Raw genomic sequence first — 19,861 nt, forward strand, 5'->3', positions numbered from 1 at the left:
GCGCCGCCGCTCCTGGCCATCCATGATGCGCCACATCACCCCTCCAGCGCCCCCATCCACCGCGGCCCGCTCAGGCCCGTGCAGGGCCTGAGCGCCTCCCGCTTCCTCGCTCCCGATCTGGTTCGAGGGGAGGAGCCCCTCGATCCAGAACCCCGCCGTTGTCTCGATTTGCCTCGCTTCGCCGGCCACCTGAGATGCTGTCGACGAGCACCAGCAGGCCGTTCCCGCTGCCCTGCTCCTTCCCCATCTCCTTTCTCCCTTGCTCTTCCTCTACTCTAAGCCATGCGCTGCCGCCATTTTTGCAGGAGCCACCGCCGAGCTTGTCGCCGGCCTCCTCGGCCTCGCCCGTCACCGTTGACCGCGTCCGGTGCCGGATCCGAGCTCCCCACGCGCCGATCTGCTCGTTCCCGGCCTTCCCCACCTTGCCCCATCGACGTCCTCGCCAGACCACCGCCGCCGCCACGCCTGTTCCCGCCTCTGCTTCGAGTAGGAGGAGCTCGCCCGTCACCGTTGACCGCGTCCGCATGGGCTGCGTCTCCGCGGCCCAGATCCGCCGGCCCACCACCCTGCTCCCCCTTCGGCATGTTGGCCCGATGTGAGCAACCCCTCCAGCGCCTCCCCTATGCACTTCTAGGCCTGCTAGTTTCGGCCCATGGCATGTTTTTTTTTTCGTTCTAAGATTTGTCCATTTATCCAGAGATAACCAGTTTTACAGGAAGCCCCCTAGACTTCATGCATTTAATAACTCCACAACCATGCATCGGATCTAAATAAATTATATATGAAACTTGCTTAGAATTTCATCTAGTTTCATAATATGCAACTTTCATCCATGTTTAACATGTTTAAAATGCTGTTTGTTTAATTTTGCTTAAATGACTTGCTAAAATGCTTTAATTCGTAACTAAATAACCGTAACTCGGAATCTAACAAACTTTATATGCAAATGGGGTGGAATTTTGCCTACTTTAACATGGTGTACTTGTTTTGCATGTTTAATAACTCTAAAATTGTGTTTAGGGTAGAACAGTACCAAACCTAATATATGCACATGAGGATTTACCGGAATTGTTGTTCGTTGCTTCCGGCCTCTTTTAAACTTGACTAGATAGGTAGTTTTGTTATGCTTCACCTCTTGCCATGTTAACCAACATTTAATATTGTTGTGTACTTAAACGGGAGAGAACTAAATAATTGATGTGGTGTTTTGTCAATATGCATCCTGATGCATATTGAGCTCCACTTAATTTGTAGGATTGCTTGTGCACTTTGCCATGCCATGCCTCTTTAAACCAGACATGCATCATACTTGTTTGCGCATCGTGCCATGATTATGTGGTGGTTGTTTACTATGTTGTTTGCTTCTTTCCGGTGTACTTCTTCTCGGTAATCCGGTAACGTCGCGTTTGTGAGGACCCGTTCGACTACGTCCGTTTGTCTTCTTCATGGACTCATTCTTCTTCCTTACGGGATTTCAGGCAAGATGATCATACCCTCGAAATCACTTCTATCTTTGCTTTGCTAGATGCTCGCTCTTTTGCTATGCCATGCTACGATGCCTACCACTTGCTTTCAAGCCTCCCAAATTGCCATGTCAAACTTCTAACCCACCATGTCCTAGCAAACCGTTGATTGGCTATGTTACCGCTTTGCTCAACCCCTCTTATAGCATTGTTAGTTGCAGGTGAAGATTGAAGTTTGTACCTTGTTGGAACATGGAGATGTTGTTCCTTGTTGGAACATGTTTACTTGTTGGGATATCACATTATATCTTATTTAATTAATGCATCTATATACTGGGTAAAGGGTGGAAGGCTCGGCCTTATGCCTGGTGTTTTGTTCCACTCTTGCCGCCCTAGTTTCCGTCATATCGGTGTTATGTTCCCGGATTTTGCGTTCCTTACGCGGTTGGGTAATAATGGAAACCCCTTGACAGTTCGCCTTGAGTGAAGCTCTTCCAGCAATGCCCAACATTGGTTTTACCATTCGCCACCTAGCCTTTTCTTTTCCCTTGGGGGTCGCGCGCCCAAGGGTCATCATTATTTTACCCCCCCTCCCCGGGCCAGCGCTCCTCTGAGTGTTGGTGCAACTAAGCGATGTCCGGGCTACCAGGGGCAACTCTGGGCTGGCCTACCCGACGTTTGGCTCATCTGAGTGTGCCCTGAGAAAGAGATATGCGCAGCTCCTATCGGGATTTGTCGGCACATTCGGGCGGTGTTGCTGGTTTAGTTTTACCCTGTCGAAATGTCTTGTTGTACCGGGATACCGAGTCTGATCGGAATGTCTCGGGAGGAGGTCTATTCCTTCGTTGACCGTGAGAGCTTGTGATGGGCTAAGTTGGGACTCCCCTGCAGGGATTTGAAGTTTCGAAAGCCGTGCCCGCGGTTATGGGCAGATGGGAATTTGTTAATGTCCGGTTGTAGATAACTTGAACCTTAACTTAATTAAAATGAATCAACTGCGTGTGTAACCGTGATGGTCTCTTCTCGGCGGAGTCCGGGAAGTGAACACGGTGTTGGAGTTATGCTTGACGTAGGTTGTTCTAGGATCACTTCTTGATCATGCTTTTATCGACCGTGCTTTGCCTTCTCTTATCGCTCTCATTTGCGTATGTTAGCCACCATATATGCTAGTCGCTTGCTGCAGCTCCACCTCATACCTTTACCTTACCCATAAGCTTAAATAGTCTTGATCGCGAGGGTGCGAGATTGCTGAGTCCCCGTGGCTCACAGATACTTCCAAACCAGCTTGCAGGTGCCGATGAGACCATGCAGATGACGCAACCAAGCTCAGGAGGAGCTCGATGAAGATCTTGTCCTTTGTGTTGTTTCGTTCTAGTTGATCAGTAGTGGAGCCCAGTTGGGGTCGATCGGGGACCTTGTCGCATTTGGGGTCCTTCTTTTATTTTGGTTTCGTAGTCGGACCTTGATTGTATTTGGGATGATGTAATTCTTTATTCATGTATTGTGTGAAGTGGCGATTGTAAGCCAACTATGTATCTTTTTCCTTATGCATTACATGGGTTGTGTGAAGATTACCTCACTTGCGACATTGCTTTTAATGCGGTTATGCCTCTAAGTCGTGCTTCGACACGTGGGAGATATAGCCGCATCGAGGGCGTTACAACCTCCTCCACCATACCAATACGGCTTGCAAGGTTCTGTAAAGCACTCTTGCTTTTGAGCACTCCATCCGGCAACTTATGAATTTGACACCATATCTTCAATCTGTCCAGCTTGATTTTTTCAGGGTTTGAAAACCCATCATACTCCGCCATGATTAGAGCAAATCCATGGAAGTCCCAGGGCCCTTGGTGCATGGCCTTGTTCCAATCGCCAAGACAATTGAATTGAATCGAGAACAGGTTCGCATTGATTCTTCTCCATACAACGGCCTGGGCAGGGTTCCACGCCGCTTTCATATCCCCTATCAATGCACTCTGACTGAAACTCTTCCCTGTCAAGAGCCGGCCAAGTGCCAACCACTTCGGTTTAATCTCATCAATATCGATCTCATCTTCCCAAACTAGGTCATCCGCCTCATCATCCTCTAGATTCAACCTCTCCAAGATTTTGCTGGTATCCTCCATCTGCTGACTACCTGATCCGCTGCTATTTCCATCAGTCGCCATGCCGATTCCTCCAAACCTTAGATCACAGGCGATTGCTTCACCAGCCACTGCCGCATGCACAACAAGAGGTAGGGGAAGGTCGCGTGTGGGGGATTTGTCGGGGAAACAATGGTAACTCACGGCGGCTACGCCGTAGCCGTCGGAGGACTGGAGAACCCTAGGGACGAAACCTAGGGGGAAAAAACTTCCTAATGGGGACTGAACATGTCTTGTCCCATACACTGTTCACATCTTGATTTGTCTTTTTTGTTTCTTGATGTGTACTTTGAATTTGGATCTGAAATATTTATTAAAAAACTACACTGTTCACATTTACAAAAAAAATGATTTTCTGTACCGTTTGAAATTGATTGTTCTTTTTTCAAATTGGGGCCATGGGAGCATATTAGTGAAAGACCTTGACCATTAATTGATTAACAAAATATGATGTACATGCATATAATTTAGATCACTATTTTAGTGACCAAATCCCTCTCATATTTCTTTACAGAGGGAATACATCATAGAAGCTTCTCTTGAATGGTGAATCCAATAACTTTTTTTCCGAACATGTAACTAACGTCTTCGGCTCGCTTCAGTGTTTGTAGTCGTCGATAGGTGGTCTACGGATCTGGATGTAATTTTTATTATTTCGAGTGTTCATTGTACTACCATGATTGAAGATGAGTAGATTGAAAGTTTTTTCCGCAGAAAAAAACTAATATTTTGTTGATCAAATTACGGATGAGAATCCGGAGTAGCTCGTGCTGCTTAGAGATTTCTTCTATAAATATATGCTTTCAAGGGCTAGTCCCCTTGTTTTTTCTGATTGAAATACATGCGAGACTTGTAAATCTGAACCGACCGGAGGGAGTATGGGAGTATACATGTCGTCTATTTCCAACTCAATAAAAAAACATGCTGGCTATTTATTTATTTTGGAAAATTTCTAATCTATTTATCGTACAATGAATACTAAAAAAATTACATTCAGATCCATAGACCACATAGTGACGACTACAAGCACTGAGGCGAGTCGAAGGCGCGCCGCCCTCATCGCTCCTCCATCGTCGGAGTCGGGCCCAACTTGTTGTAGTAGACAGTCAGAAAGTCGTCGTGCTAAGCCCTGTAGGACCAACGCACCAGAATAGCAACCGCCGCAGATGAAAAATACCGTAGATCAGAAGGATCCAACACGAAGACACACAAACGTAGACGAACAACGACAAGATCCGAGCAAATCCACCAATGATAGATCCACCGGAGACACACCTTCACACGCCCACCAACGGTGCTAGACGCATCGCCGGAACGAAGGCTAAACGGGAAGACCTTTATTCCATCTTCAAGAAGCCGCCGCCGTCTTGTCTTTCTGAGCAGGACACAAACCCTAACAAAACTAGAAGAAATCACTAAAAACGAAGCCCTCCTAATGACCCTTGCCGAGATCCACCGTGCCCCATGATCCTAGGGCCACCGGAGAGGAGGCGGATTGCAGCAGCACCGGCAGGAGGCAGGAAGCCAGAAACCCTAGCTTTTTTGTGGAGGAGGTGGCGGCTAGAGATCTAAGCGGAAGTGCACCTGTTGCCTCTGTTTCTTGATCCTGCACTAACATGCCGGCTATTTACCACATTCCCTGTTAATAGTCAATTTAAACTAAGTGGCTACGTCAGCCTGAGATACATACATGCACAAAGCGTGAGCGTGTGTTCGGCAACATACGCAGCAAACTTAGCAGGCTCAAAAAATACAAACTGCTCGCCAAGGAGCAGGAAACCTTCTACAAATTCAAGCCCTGTTTGGATTATCATTTTACTTTGAAATACCCCTGTAAAAAATGCATGCCTTGCCTCGTCATTCTGTTTCCAGCTCAAAATTACTCAGTGGCCGGTATGATACAGGCGTAAGTTAAACACCTCCGTTTGATTACACCGTTGACCGTTCCCAAGCGCGCCCTCAGGCTCCACTTGGAACTGTTGTAATTTTATACAACTGCATTTAGCTCACAGGTGTATAACAGCAGCCACAACTGATATCCTAGGTGTGTACCATAAATCGGCTGATTACGAGCCTAAACGAGGATACAAGCGTAAACATTACAGGCCTAATACAATGAACCAACCACCTCGGCGTTTTCTAACCAGCCAATGTTTTAAGGAGGGAAAACGATATTCCAAGCGGGCTCTCCGTAGCAGCGGAAAACAAGCCACGCGACGGCCAGTCACTTGAACAATTGTCAAAACGTCACCCTAGATCCTGCGATATTCCCGTGAAGTCAAGGAGTTGCCGATAAAATCCTCATGAGCGTCAATGGATGTTTCTTCCTTTTACGCAATGAAACTTCTCAGCACCGCTTCAATTTGCTTCTGTGAAAACATGAGATATCCTTTATATATTAGATCAAATATAAACAAAAGAGCGGTAAATAGGGGCAGTTGCAGTCATGTACAAGTACAAGATGTGAGTCCAGAATGTTTGGAACTAACAACCACACATTCGGGCTTTATACTACTGGCTAACCACTTGGCCTTGCAATAAACCACCATGTAAATAGAAAAGAATGCTGCAGTGGACTGCACAATCCTTTACCTTTGGACCTTATACTAGTCAGATCTGCAAGATGCCGCATTGTTGGCCTCCCGTGCGGGCAATTCCAAGGGGACCTTAGTCCTGTTAGATTTTTCAGTATCTGAAGTGCAAAAGCAAACATTAATTCATCGTTTGAAGCATTACATCTTTCTGGATAGTGAGTGGCTGCACAAATGGACTAAAGCAAGCATTGGATTATGCTTCTGAAAATACCCAAGTCACATAAAAACTAAACTAATACGTGTATTTTTGAGGAAGGATCTATCTAGGTCACCGCAGCCGAATTTTTGTAATTACCTTCTTCATTTCAGTTTTCGTCAGTGGATCGCCAATCATAGTAGACATTCGGCAAGCCCTCGAAGCAAACATAGCACGAACCCTCGAAGGGCAAACAGAATCAGTTTTATCCATCTTATAGCTACTAATTATTGAACAGTCACCTTGACTGTCAGAAAGCATGCAAATCAGCTCCTTCACATCTAAATCAAGAGAAATGAAAGTAAGTCTACAGTTTTGAGTTTTTTACGAGCGTAAAATCAGACATGGTACAACAATAAGTGATTACCTTGAACACCAAATGTAATATTTTTACTAAATGGCACAGCTTTCAAAAGATAATGACTGCCAGGAGAAGCATGCAAATCTTCTGCTAAAACAAAACCATTTTTTCTGAAACAAGGTGACAGAAGAATGTGAGCTACCTAGGATTTAATCACCTCCAAACACTATTAATTCAAACTAGAAAGATACAGCGTGTCTACAGGAGGGATGAAGGACCATGCGTGATTCAAGAATCAAGATGGTATGCACTTATCGAAAATAAATACACCTAGCTGGTGCAATTAATAATTTATCATGCATGAATTGATATTTTCAAGAACCAGATATAAGCAGAAAACTTTTTTTTTCGAGAAAACGCAAAAAGGCTTTTGCGTTTCATTATATTGAAAAGAGAGAGATAGTTTGTTACATCCTCCTAGGAGGCACCATTACAGGTGAGAAACACAAAGTAACTTCAGTGGACATCCCAGGTCTGTGGGAGGATGACACGCAGGCCTCGAGCACCCGCGGTCGCCCAGAGCGCAGCTTCTTCTTTGATCTTTGCAACCAAGACGCTAGTCGAAGGGGTGGCCGCATTGAAGACACAATCGTTGCGATGCTTCCAGGTCATCCAAGGGATCAGCAGCGTCGCGGATGTAAGTCCTTTGCGCATCAGCTTGGGCGTGGTCTGCCGCGCCGTGTGCCACCAGGTCGACAGGGAGTTTTCACCATTAGGCGCGCTGCAAGGAAGGTGCAGCCAAGACAGGATGTCGTGCCAAATCTGCTTGGTGAAGGGGCAGTCCATGATCAGGTGGTTCATCGATTCCGGCATCTGATCACATAGCGGGCAGCGAGGAGGGTGCGGCAGTCCGCGGCGAGCGAGACGATCAGCTGTCCAACAGCATCCCAAGCTAGCGAGCCAGTGGAAGAACTTCACTCGCGGGGGGGCCCAGCCTTTCCAGTTAAGTTTCCATGCCGGGCAGGAAGTAGAGCCATGGAAGGTGGCGAGGTACGCGGACTGGGCGGTGTATGTGCCAGCAGCATTCCACTTCCAATGGAGCTGGTCTGGATCAGCAGAGAGAGTGATATTCTCAATGGCCCTCCAGGTTAGCAAGTATTGGCCAATCTCTTGAATGCCAAGGGCGCCATGAATGTCTGAAGCCCATGTGTGCGCCTGAAGGCCATCGGCCACTGTTCTTATTTTGCGGCGGCGCTTGGGGATGAGGGCGTATAGCTGGGGGGCGATCTCAGAGATGGCTTGCCCGTTGATCCATCGGTCTTCCCAGAACAATGCTCGCCGACCATCGCCAAGGACCATGGAGGTGGACGCAAAGAAGAATGCACGTTCCTCACTGGAGAACTGCAGATCGAGGCCAGCCCAAGCCCTGTTTCCGTCCATGCGCGCGAACTAGAGCCATCTGGTGCGCAAGGCAAGGCCCGTGCGCTCCAGGTCATGGATGCCGAGGCCGCCTAGGCGTGTAGGGCGGCAGACGCGGCGCCAGTTCACGTGGCAGTTGCCGCCTTGAGCCTCGGTGCGGCCAGCCCAGAGGAAGCCTCTCTGGATCTTCTCTAGGAGTTTGAGGACTTTCTTCGGCGGCGCGAGCACAAGGAGTTGATGCAGGGGAATTGCACAGAGCACGGATTTGACAAAAGCGAGGCGTCCAGCCTTGTTCATGAGGTGCGCCTTCCAAGTGGGCAGCTTCCCGGCAGTCTTGTCGACGACGGGTTGTAGTTGGGCGGCAGTCGGGCGTCGCAAGGTGAGGGGGATACCCAGATAGGTGATGGGGAACTGCGCGATGGGGCATCCCAGCGTCGCGATGGCCGGAGCGACCTCCTCGTCTGCGCAACGAATCATCGTGGCCGTGCTCTTCTGGAAGTTTACCCGCAGGCCTGAAGCTCTGCCAAAAAGCTGCAGGATCTCTCTGACCGCCAACGTGTCGCTAGGCGAGGGGTGGCAGAAGAGGATGACGTCGTCGGCATAAAGCGAGATGATGGGGATCGCACGACGGGGGTGCAGCTGTTGCAGGATGTTGAGCTCGGCAGCCTGGCGAAACAAGCGCCCCAACGTGTCGACAGCAAGCACAAAGAGCTGCGGTGACACCGGGTCGCCCTGGCGGAGTCCACATCGATGCCAGATCGCCGGGCCAGGCGCGCCATTTAGGAGGACCCGGGTGCTGGCCGACGAGAGCAGGATGGCGATCCAGCCGAGGAAGCGATCACCGAACCCATATCGACGCAAGGCCTCGAAGAGGAAGGGCCATGAGACGGAGTCGAAGGCGCGGGTGAGATCAAGCTTGAGGAGGATGCGCGGAGTTCCCAGCTGGTGGAGGAGGCGCGCCGACTGTCGCACGATCAAGAAGTTGTCGTGGAGGCTGCGTCCGGGGATGAAGGCGTTCTGGATGGGACTGATCAAGTCATTCAGCTTGGGCGCGAGGCGGAGAGATAACACCTTCGCGAAGATCTTGGCGACGAGGTGGATGAGGTTGATGGGCCTGTAGTCAAACAGGCTGGCAGCGTCGGCGCGCTTTGGGATGAGCGTGAGCAGTGCCTGGTTCAGACAACTGAAACCTCGTCCACGGAGCGAATGAAGCTGCTGGAAGGCGCAGACAAAGTCGTGCTTGACGACGGGCCAGCAGGATCGAAGGAACTCCGCGGTAAAGCCGTCAGGGCCGGGCGCCTTGCGCGCCGGCAGGCGTTTGATGGCTTGCCAAATCTCATCTTCAGTGAATGGGGCCTCCAGGTCGTCGAGGGCGGCCGGCTCGATGAGATGCTGCAGGTCAAGGGCGCAATCTCGAGGTCGATCGGTCCCGAGCAGAGAATCGTAATGCGCGAAGGCCGCCGCGGCCATGTCAGTCTGGTCGGTGAGCATGGCACCGTCAACCGACAGGGAGTGGATCCTGTTCTTCTGCTTGCGATAGGTGCACTGGCGATGGAAGAAGGATGTGTTGGCGTCGCCGTCTTTGAGAGAAGAGATGCGCGCGCGCTGTCGAGCCAGAGTTCGCTCGAGCGAAGCGAGGCCAAGGTATGACAGCTTGATCTGTCGGCGGAGCCAGTCCTCGTGGGGCATGAGCTGGCGAAGCTCCTGGGCCGAGTCAAGACGCAGGAGCAGCTCGCGCGAGATCGCGAGCTGGTCGCGGATGTTGCCCACGGCGCGAGCGCTCCAGCTCGTGAGTCTGCGTGCGGTGGCCTTCATGCGCCACATTATGCGGCGGAACGGGCTCGGGTCGTCCACCGAAATCCAAGCAGCCGCAACCACGTCTTGGAAGCCGGCAATGCGCGTCCAGTATTCCTCGAATTGGAAGCGCCGGTGCACCGGGGGCGAGGGCGAGCAGTCCAGCATGAGCGGGCTGTGATCAAATACAACCGAGGCAAGGCAGCGAAGGTGGCACTTGCCGTGTCGCTCCTCCCAATCCGCGGTGCATAGTACTCGGTCGAGGTGAACCAGCGTGGGCGGGGTCTGCTCATTTGACCATGTGTATCGTCGACCATTGAGGTAAACCTCCTTAAGCGCGAGGTCGTTGATAACACGACGGAAGCGCCCCATCATGCGTCTGTTAGTATTCCCGTTGTTCTTGTCTTCGTCGCGGTAGATCAAGTTGAAGTCTCCGCAAAGCATCCAAGGGTCGTCGCAATTAGCACGGACGTCGCGGATTTCCTGAAGAAACGCGATCTTCTCCTGGTCCTGCTGCGGCCCATATACAATGGTCAGCCACCAGGGGGCGTCAACGCTCGATGGAGTCGAAACCTGGGTAGTGAGCGTGTTGGGGCTGAACATGTGATTGTCAACAATCACCATCCTGCTCTTCCAGGCCAGCAGGATACCGCCGCGAGTGCCAATCGCCGGCAGGTAAACATAGTCATCAAAGTCCGAACCAAGCGTTTCGAGGACAGTGGACATGTGGATGACTCCATCTTGGTTTCCTGGAAGCAGAAGATCGACACGTCGGTAGACACGATCAGCGAGCGAATGGCGGTGCGCCTAGCGCGGGTGTTTAGTCCGCGCACATTCCAGACAATAATCTTCAGGCCATAATCCATAAAAGCATGATCGACACAGGGGGCACAAGCGCACAGCTAGGCCTCGATCGGCCTGCCAGCGATGACCGTAGTAACCGGTGCGACAGAGGGGTCGGCGGGAAGCTCGCGCCCAACTAGTGCCGCAATGGCCGCAAGGACAGTCTTGGGGATCGGCGCGGCAAAGATGTCATCATAAGCTTTCATGGCCTCCGAGGTGATCGCCTGATCCACGTCAACGATGCCGAGCGTGCGCAGTATTTGCACCTGCGTGCGGCGTGCGGCAGTGGGCGGTGCCCCGGTCTTCGTCTTGGCCGCGGTGGCTAAGCGCCCGCGCCGAGGTTGGGCGAAGCTCAGCGGCTGTCTTCTCGGTTTACGGCCCGGAGCAGGGAGGACCGAGCTGAGCTGCCTGGTGGCCGCGGCGAGAAAGTCGCCAAGGGTCCAAGAGCTTGTCGAGGGGGCACGCGGGCGGCTGCGGCGGAGCGTGACAGGGGGGACGCGAAGCGTGTCGCACTTCCGATGGTCGGCGTTGGCGTCTGGACTACATCTTCATCCAATGGGCCGTCAGCGAGAGGGCCGGAGGGCGGTGGCCTGGGGAGTCCAGGTTTTGGGGCCTTTGAAGGATCTGCAGTTGTGTGTGGGCCGCTCCAGGGCTTGCAGGCTGGCCATCAGGCGCATCAGCAGTCGGAGCAATCAGCTGGCCATGGGTTGGCGGCTGGGCGGCACCAGGTTGGAAATCACGCGCGTCTGCCCGCGTGGATAGATCAGCATGTGGTGCGGCGGCGGTAGGCGCTGATGTGCACGAACTGACACCTTGTCCCGACAAAGGGTCATCATCCACTGTGTCGACGGGCGGCGCCATTGGTTGGGGGTCCAGGACCGCGCTGCAGGTGTGCTCAACAACAGTCGTCGTGCCCACCAGGTCGCTAGGCGACGCATGTGACGGGGCCGCGTCTGGCCCGGCGTCAGAGGTGGGGGGGGGGGGGTTGGCGCCAACAGTTGGGGGCCAGATGGGGCAGCGACATGCGTGTCCCCCTGCTGAGGCGATCTTGTCGGGGGAGTTGGCACCCGTGGTTGGGGGCCAGCAGGGGAAGCGACATGCACAGATGGGGCAGCGACATGCGTGTCCCCCTGCTGAGGCGATCTTGTCGGGGGAGTTGGCACCAGTGGTTGGGGGCCAGCAGGGGAAGCGACATGCACGGACTCCCGCTGAGGCGATCCTGTCGGCCTGGGATCTGCTGCCGCCGCAGCCTTGGCGAGCGCAGTCTCCTTTCTTTCATGCTTTTTCTTTCCTCCCCTCTTTCCTCTTTTAGCTTTGTGACGAGAGGGGTGGCCCTGGGTGCAGGCGGTGGGCCAGGCGTCCATACATCGGGCCGGCGACGGTACGGGAGGTGGCGTGTCTGCGCGCACGGCGGTGCAGACTCCGGACCAGCGATCGGCGACGGCGAGGCCGTCAGCGCGGTGCTGGCCACGGAGGTGCGTCCAGCCGGCAGTGTCGACAGCCATGCCGTCGGCACGTCCCTCCTGAGCAGCGGCAGTGCGGCGGCGCTTGCGGCCGCGGCGACGCGAACAGCCTCGTCCGGGGCCCTGGCCGGCATCGGCGTCGCCATCAGCCGCCGCGCGCCCGTCACCCGCGCCATCTGGGCGAGCTGCATGACTGGAGGGGGCGCGAGCTCGGTCGACGTCGGATCGGGCAAGGGCGATGGCGATGGGGTACATGAGGGTGGTGACTGTGGGGGCGGAGGAGGCGGTGCGTCCCGGAGTGACCTCGACGATTTCCAGCGTCGCAGCGCGGCGGATGTCGGCAGGGTCGTGCGCGCGACCAGAGAGGCGGAACGTGGCCAGGTCGGCGCGGGAGCGCGTCTGCGGATGGAGGCGCTCAATCCAGACACCGGTCCCGAGGATGTGCTCCGCCGTCGCTAAGTGCCAGGCATGGGCGGGGATGCCGCGGAGCTCGAGCTCGACGCGGTATTCGAACCCACCGGAGCCGGCGTGGGCAAGTTTGCACCATGGGCGAAGCGACAGTGAGAAGCGCGAGCAGCGGATGTAGTGGTCGCCGTTCATGCGGTCCTTGGAGGCGCGGGAGCCGATGATGATCAGGAAATCTTCCGGCTTGTGGAGGTGGGTGGTGAAGTCGCCTTCTTCAAAGCCGAACGTGGAGTAGAGGAGCTCAGCGACGTCGTCGGCGGACACCTGGGGACGAGTCCCAGTGATGGTGGCCACCATCGCCCGGCTGAGCACCTCCTCCGCTTCCTCCATCTCAACAGTGCGCGACATGATGATACGCGTTGGTGCAGCAGCGTTCACGTGCGCGACCGGAGCTGGGGCCGGTGGTTGGGGGGCGACCTGCACAACCGGAGCAGGAGCCGGTGTTTGGGGCGCGGCAGTCCGCAGGGCGGCGGGGGGGTCGCGGCCGGCGTGGTGCTCAGGCAGCCCTTGGGGCGGCGGGTGGAACGCGCCCAGCGCGGCGGTGGAAGTCGTCACATCCACGGGAGTCGTGGCCGGAGATGAGGCACCGCCGGCAGCGAATGTCATTGGTGCAGTCGCGGACGCGGTGGCGGGGGTCGAGGCAGCGGAAACAGAGCCCGGCAAGCTCTTCGGGGGACGGGTGTGCTGGCGCCGCGGCGACGGGCTCTGCGCAGGCTCGCGGCGAGGCCGACGTCGATTCCTGCGACGCGGTTGCTGGTAGCCGTCGGCGTCCACCGAGGCGCCGCGCGAGACTCGGTGCACCTCCGAGCGGGGGCCAAGGCGGGCGGAGGCGGGCAGCCTGGGGGCCGCCGGGGCGGGGCCGCCGGGCGCCGGCGCAAGGACGATGTCGCGGACGGGCGGAGCCGGCGGTGGGGTGCGAGCGACGTCGCGGTAGGAACGAGAGGGAGCCGCGCTGTCCGACCCGGAATCAGACCAGCGGCTGTCGCCGGAGGAGACGCGCTCGCCGGAGAGGGAGCGGGTGGGTGAGGGGGGGGGGGCCATGGCAGAGCGAGGGAGGAGGGCTACCGACGTGGAGTCGACGGCGGCGGGGCTGGTGGAGAGGGGAGCTAGGGGAGCGGGAGGGGCGCTAGGAGCGGAGCCATCACGCTATAAGCAGAAAACTTCCCCTTGAAGAACAAAACAACAACAGATGTATGGATATCATAGGTTATGTGTTACTCCCTCCGGTTAAGTATTAGCTGTCTAGGTAAAGTCAAACAAAAATATTTGGATCAGATAATTGAAAGCACATGTATATATTAGTCTCGGCAAGTGCTTTCGCAGAATGTATTTTTACTATGGATGTCCGGAAATCTGTTTCATGTAGCTTGGCAAGGAAATTTTGAATCATGGATACCACTTTTAACGGGTTTCATAACAATGGTCTTGATAGAAATAATAGTCAAATTTGTAGTTTGAAGACCATGCCCATGTCCAAAACAACAGCTTTTGGGGAAGAAACAGTACTTCACATGTTCTTTGAAGAACCATATACTGAATTTAACTATAACCAAACATCTGTCAAACAGGCAACTGATGGTTACTGCATTAAAGACTACACATTTCAATATTAAAGTTGTTAGATACTTAGATCCACGTTTTGAGCAGTCAGAACCGAAGTAGTAGGACAAAAGGAAATGTACCTGATAGTGTTCATGTGCATAGATACGATAACTTCTTCCTCCGGTGAAAGTTCAAGTCTCAGTGGCCTAGCGTTAGAACACAATCAGAAACCCTCCTCCAATGCAAGAGAAAAAAAATGCTACGGAAGGTATGGATAAACGTGGACATTGTAAAGTCATTCCTTGAACTACCCTACCATAACCATTCAGGCCTCCTTTGGTTCATAGGATTGGAAAATCATAGGAATAGGAAAGTCATAGGAAATGAGATGACATGCATCTCAAATCCTATGCATAGGAATAGAAAAAGAGATGCCCTTTGATTCACACCATAGGATTTTTTCCATTGAGTCTAGGCTAATGTTTGTTTTCCTATGAAATGTGGAGGATAGGAAGAATTCCTCCATAGGAATAGGATTTCATTCCTACAAACCAAAGAGCTCTGAAGGAATTTTTCCTATAGAAATCCTATCCTATGAAAATCCTATAAAATTCCTCCAAACCAAAGGAGGCCTCACTTGTTGATGTTATTTTTGCCAAGGCAAGTACCCCCTTGGGGGACCAATTTCCTTTGGTTTGGAGGAATTTTGTAGGATTTTCATAGGATAGGATTTTTATAGGAAAAATTCCTTCAGAGCTCTTTGGTTTGTAGGAATGAAATCCTATTCCTATGGAGGAATTCTTCCTATCCTTCACATTTCATAGGAAAATAAACATTAGCCTAGACTCAATGGAAAAAATCCTATGGTGTGAATCAAAGGGCATCTCCTTTTCTATTCCTATGAATAGGATTTGAGATGCATGTCATCTCATTTCCTATGACTTTCCTATTCCTATGATTTTTTAATCCTATGAACCAAAGGAGGCCTTGGTGTTGAGAAGTTCCATGTACAGAATAACACATGAAAATAATGGGGCTTGTTTACTCACTGAAGAAGAGGCTGTATGTTTAACGTTGTTGACTGTGACAGGCTCTCAAAGTTGTACTTCTCATCAGCAGCATGCTTGAGAACATAAAAAAAAACCGATATGAGGTACCTTGCGGGGTGCTACTCATATATCTTGGGATTTGTATAATGGTGTCACTGTTACACTGAAAAATATGTAGATGTACCTGATCTACAATAAATAGGTCTTGTTCCAGCTTTCCGATGATAAAACCGAGATTAAACTGCCCAACAACCTGAAGATGAGATAGTTAGTATCCTAAGAAATAACTGCATATAACACAATGCTTTGAATATTGCCACTTGTTTTACAAGAACGATGACTGTCACATTCGAGCAAATAAACAACAAGGCCATAACAACAGATTTCTTGAAAGTAAAGTCCACATCTGCAAGGTGCTTGTAAAATTGTAACAGCAACATGACCCTATGGTACTTGGCAGTTGCCTTGAACAGGAACATACTACAATTCCAATAGATCAAGTTCTCTCTCGATACAACTCCAATAAATCAAGTTCTCTCTGGATACTACAATTCCAACATCTGCAAGGTGCTTGTAAAATTGGAACAGCAACATGACCCTATGGTACTCAGCATACTACAATTCCAATAGATCAAGTTCTCTCTGGATACAACGTATGGCAAATTCTATGTATGGCCACTCCAAAAGCACCGATTGGACATAATATCCAATTTCACAAATCATGATTGCTAACATCCATTATGGCTCCTCCCAATTACTGAGTGCATCAGAACTGTTTTAACATGTCATTTCAGAAAAGAAAAACTAATCTTGCAAGGAAACTAGGCACAGTCATCACCGTTCACCTAAGACTCATTCATCAGGCAAATGGTTTAACAAATATAATGTTATATGGAACCACTGAAAGAAAATGAGAATATTAAGAACATGGAGCTATTTCAAGAACCTTCATTTCTCCAAAATTATCTTTGCTGAAAAACCTGTCCAGCTCATTGGTGGCTGCAGCTAAATAATTAGATTTTCCCTCGTCGTCATTTGGTACATAATTATCCAGTGTTGCGGCTTTATAACACCTAGGTGAAGACAATTAAAGTAGTCAAAAACCAAACTCCTGATGGCAAAAGAACTTGTTTATAACAACAGCATACGTGTTACCTTGCAGTTTTCTCAGAACAATGGACTCTGTTTTCACGTGATACAATAAAACCGCGTTTTCTTCTTCTCCTAAGCTCATCAATTGTAAACTGCACTGAATAAGATACTGATGTAGAGCACACCGAAGTGTCATTATCATGACCATCAAGTAAAGTTATATTGGACGGTGTATTTGGGGGTTCGGTATCCTTCAAACATTGATCGGGAGCACCAAAATTTGAAAGGCATCGATCATTCTGTTCATCCTGCATTGCAGCATTCATTATATAATCTATCCCACTGAACACATCTCAAAAACAACTGATTTGCGCCAAAACACAGCTTAGCTAATCAGAGAAACTAAGGAGTTGTCGAAAATGCCAGAAGTAGATTCATGATTATTGAACTGCATGCACCAAATCAATTCACCCAAAAGCTTAAACTGATGGAGAAAAGTGGGCAATATATTTCCCTATCTCGACATGGTATCAACGTGGGTTGCAACTATATTTATTAATAGCATTTTGGCCGGGTCTTGAACTCAATATCTCTTGGCTCTGATTACCAAATTGAATTGCATGCACCTAACCATTTCACCCAAAAGCTTAAGCTGATGGGGAGAGACGGGCAATATATTTCAAAAATGATGCCTATAACTCACTAACAGTTCAAAAGTTCACTGTGAACTTCATAATACAATTTTAGAAGGCAGAGATACTTAAGAAGAGTGCTACAAAGCAAACAGTTAAAGGCAAGTGGAAGAAGAGAAACAAAAATAAAACAATATTGGCAGCAGTAGTCTAATCTCCTCCAGAAATCTGACTGACAGAACCGTCTCACTGCAAAATTAAATCAGCCTTACCACATCAAATTCTGTACTGTGGACATCACATGGATTGAGGAGATGCGCTTCAGTACTAGGAGACGCAACATTAGGTGGTTCAGAATGCTGTAATGAAACTTCTGTCCTCTTAGGTACAGAAGGTTGTGGAGAATGATCCCACAGGCTAATTTGCTGAAGTGAGTTGGCATCTGAAATACCAGGTGCATTTGCTTCTAAACTTGTTCTTCTCACTTGCCCTGAGCATGTACCTCTTCTCAGCACTGGAGCTTCAGTACTAGGAGACCCAACATTAGGTGGTTCAGAATGCTGTAATGAAACTTCTGTCCTCTTAGGTACAAAAGGTTGTGGAGAATGATCCCACAGGCTAATTTGCTGAAGTGAGTTGGCATCTGAAATACCAGGTGCATTTGCTTCTAAACTTGTTCTTCTCACTTGCCCTGAGCATGTACCCCTTCTCAGCACTGGAGCTTCAGTAATAAGATTGCAACTGTCTTCATGCTTCCTCTTGTTTAGTGATAGAAAGTTCATAAGAGAAGACTGAACAATAGTTGAAGGGGAGGATTGAGCAGCAAGCCCTGTTCTAACATGATTTTCTCTTACTGGATTACTTCTAAAATCAGCACGGGGTCTTTTTGGCTGCTCATACCGCAATGCTGAAAACCAAGGAGATCTATCAACCTCAGTGTCTGGGCTCCTTGGCAAGGGGCTCATGTCTCCAGATGCAGCTCCAGTGGCTACCCTTGTCGCAGAAGAACTTACTTTCTGATCCTTCAGTGGGTCCTGATCATCACTATCTGTGTCTTCCTTGCAGTTATCATTTTCAGGCGATGAAACATTTTCCTTGTCCATTAAATATGTGCTTTTAATAGGTTCATCAACCATAGGGTCATCTTCCTTTACAGGATCTTCAGTGTGATTGACCTTTTCAGGATCTTCAATGTGGTTGATGGAAAAACTGCACTGTTGAGGGCTGTACAGATTTTCAATAGCCTCCCGTAAAGAAAACAAAATAGTATGCTCGGATGAGAAGAAAATTTTCCTCTTATCAGGTGCGACATTCACATCATAAGATGTGGTTGGGATGCAAAAATTTAGGACAGCCACAGGGTATTGCCTGGAATTGGAACTCCTGTACAGTTCATTAACAAGTTTGGTGACCTTTGGCATGTCCACGGGTCTGCCATTTACATAGAAGAATTGTCTATCTCCTGAATTGCGACCAGTGCCCGGTCCAGGCTTGGAAAGGAAACCTTCTACCTGACAGCCCTCAGAGAGGGCCAGGTTGAAGGGCTCCAGGCATTTGAAAGTGTTCAAACCAAAGACCGTAATGATATTGTCCTTCAGTGAACTGCTTCCTTGAGTTTTAACCACCACCATTTTAGAATTCTTGCCCACAGTATTTGTGCAAAGTAATCTGACCCCTTTGGCAATTAAGGCGTAAGCCTAAAGCAGGAAAGACCAGACAATTAGTAATGGAAGATTATAACAACAAAAAAGAAGTACTCCCTCCGTTCTTTTTTATAAGACGTTTCAAACAGCTGAGATTGAAATGTCTACAACGTCTTATAATAGTGAACAAAGGGAGTAAGTTTCAGCATCTATCATAATAAAACATCCTACTGTGAGAAGCAAAACGTCAAGATAAATATGATTAAGCAGAACAGTTAGGCTTCAACATGCAAAAATTAATAAATTTGCATGTAGCACTTGCAAAGAAATACAGAAAACAGGATGTGAAACTCACATGTAGCAAGGAGATGACTTTCCCGTACTCCTTCCTGATATTCCTACTAAACTCCTTGCCCCGAACCGGCAAGGTGGAGAAGAGTTTCTCGATGGTTACGGTGGTCCCGACTTGCCGTGCAATCTTCCTCTCACTGATCACCACGCCCGAGTGCTCAAACTCCAAATGTGTGCCGACCGACTCATCTTTAGTCCTTGTCTCGACCGTCAGTTTCCCCAATGCACAGAGGGAGCTCAACGCCTCCCCCCGGAACCCGAAGGTGACCACGGAGTTGAGATCGGAGAAATCCGATATCTTGGACGTGTGGTGCTTCAGAGCGAGTGCCTAAGACGGTGACGGGACGGCAGCAGCATGGTACGGTCAGCAACCAATGGCAGGCCGGAAAAGGACAGAGGATGCAGAGATTAGAAATGAGGGGTTGCGTTTGTGCGTGCCTGGAAATTGCCGGGCGAGATGCCGCTGCCGTTATCGGCGACCTTGAACCACTCCTCGCCGTAGGCCTTGAGGCCGACCTCGACGGTGGTGGCGCCGGCGTCGAGGCTGTTCTCCACGAGCTCCTTCACTGCGGAGGAGAGGTCGAAAATGACTTGGCCGGAGCAAATCCGGTGCACCACTGTTTTGCCGATAGGCTTTATCGCCGGCGAGGCTCCTCCCATCCCCACTAAACCAGTAAACCCTACCGCAGCTCGACCTCGAGACGAGGGTTTCGTTCCTCCTCCTCCTCCTCCTCCTCCTCCTCTCTCTCTCTCTCTCCCTTGCGCGCTACGGGCAGAGACCGGCCGGGCCACACTGCCACAGTCGTCCGTCTGCCTCTCAGTTGGGCCTAGGTGTGGGCTTCACCGGGACTCTGGACTCCTTTTTTTTTC

At 50.6% G+C, this 19,861-nt stretch overlaps 1 protein-coding gene across 4 annotated transcripts; it reads right to left on the bottom strand.

Annotated features, from left to right (window-relative positions):
• Positions 1-5,388: 5,388 nt before the first annotated feature.
• Positions 5,389-19,754, bottom strand: LOC123127556 (DNA mismatch repair protein PMS1). 4 transcript variants are annotated; one of them, XM_044547294.1, is made up of 13 exons: positions 19,430-19,754; positions 18,996-19,319; positions 17,701-18,694; positions 17,270-17,499; positions 16,429-16,673; positions 16,220-16,346; positions 15,458-15,526; positions 15,274-15,347; positions 14,365-14,430; positions 6,765-6,868; positions 6,497-6,678; positions 6,200-6,299; positions 5,389-5,976 (listed from the first exon to the last, which is right to left on the bottom strand). In XM_044547294.1, the coding sequence occupies exons 1-13, from the start codon at positions 19,649-19,651 to the stop codon at positions 5,966-5,968; spliced, it is 2,748 nt and encodes a 915-aa protein (XP_044403229.1). In that variant the 5' UTR covers positions 19,652-19,754; the 3' UTR covers positions 5,389-5,965. The 4 variants fall into 4 exon arrangements, with proteins under 4 accessions (XP_044403229.1, XP_044403227.1, XP_044403226.1 ...); XM_044547292.1 differs by having other exon boundaries at positions 16,429-16,664; positions 17,270-18,694; XM_044547291.1 differs by having other exon boundaries at positions 17,270-18,694; positions 19,430-19,752.
• Between the last annotated feature and the right edge of the window lie 107 nt (positions 19,755-19,861).

This window comes from Triticum aestivum, chromosome 6A, assembly GCF_018294505.1.
Source record: "Triticum aestivum cultivar Chinese Spring chromosome 6A, IWGSC CS RefSeq v2.1, whole genome shotgun sequence".
Classification (NCBI taxonomy): domain Eukaryota; kingdom Viridiplantae; phylum Streptophyta; class Magnoliopsida; order Poales; family Poaceae; genus Triticum; species Triticum aestivum.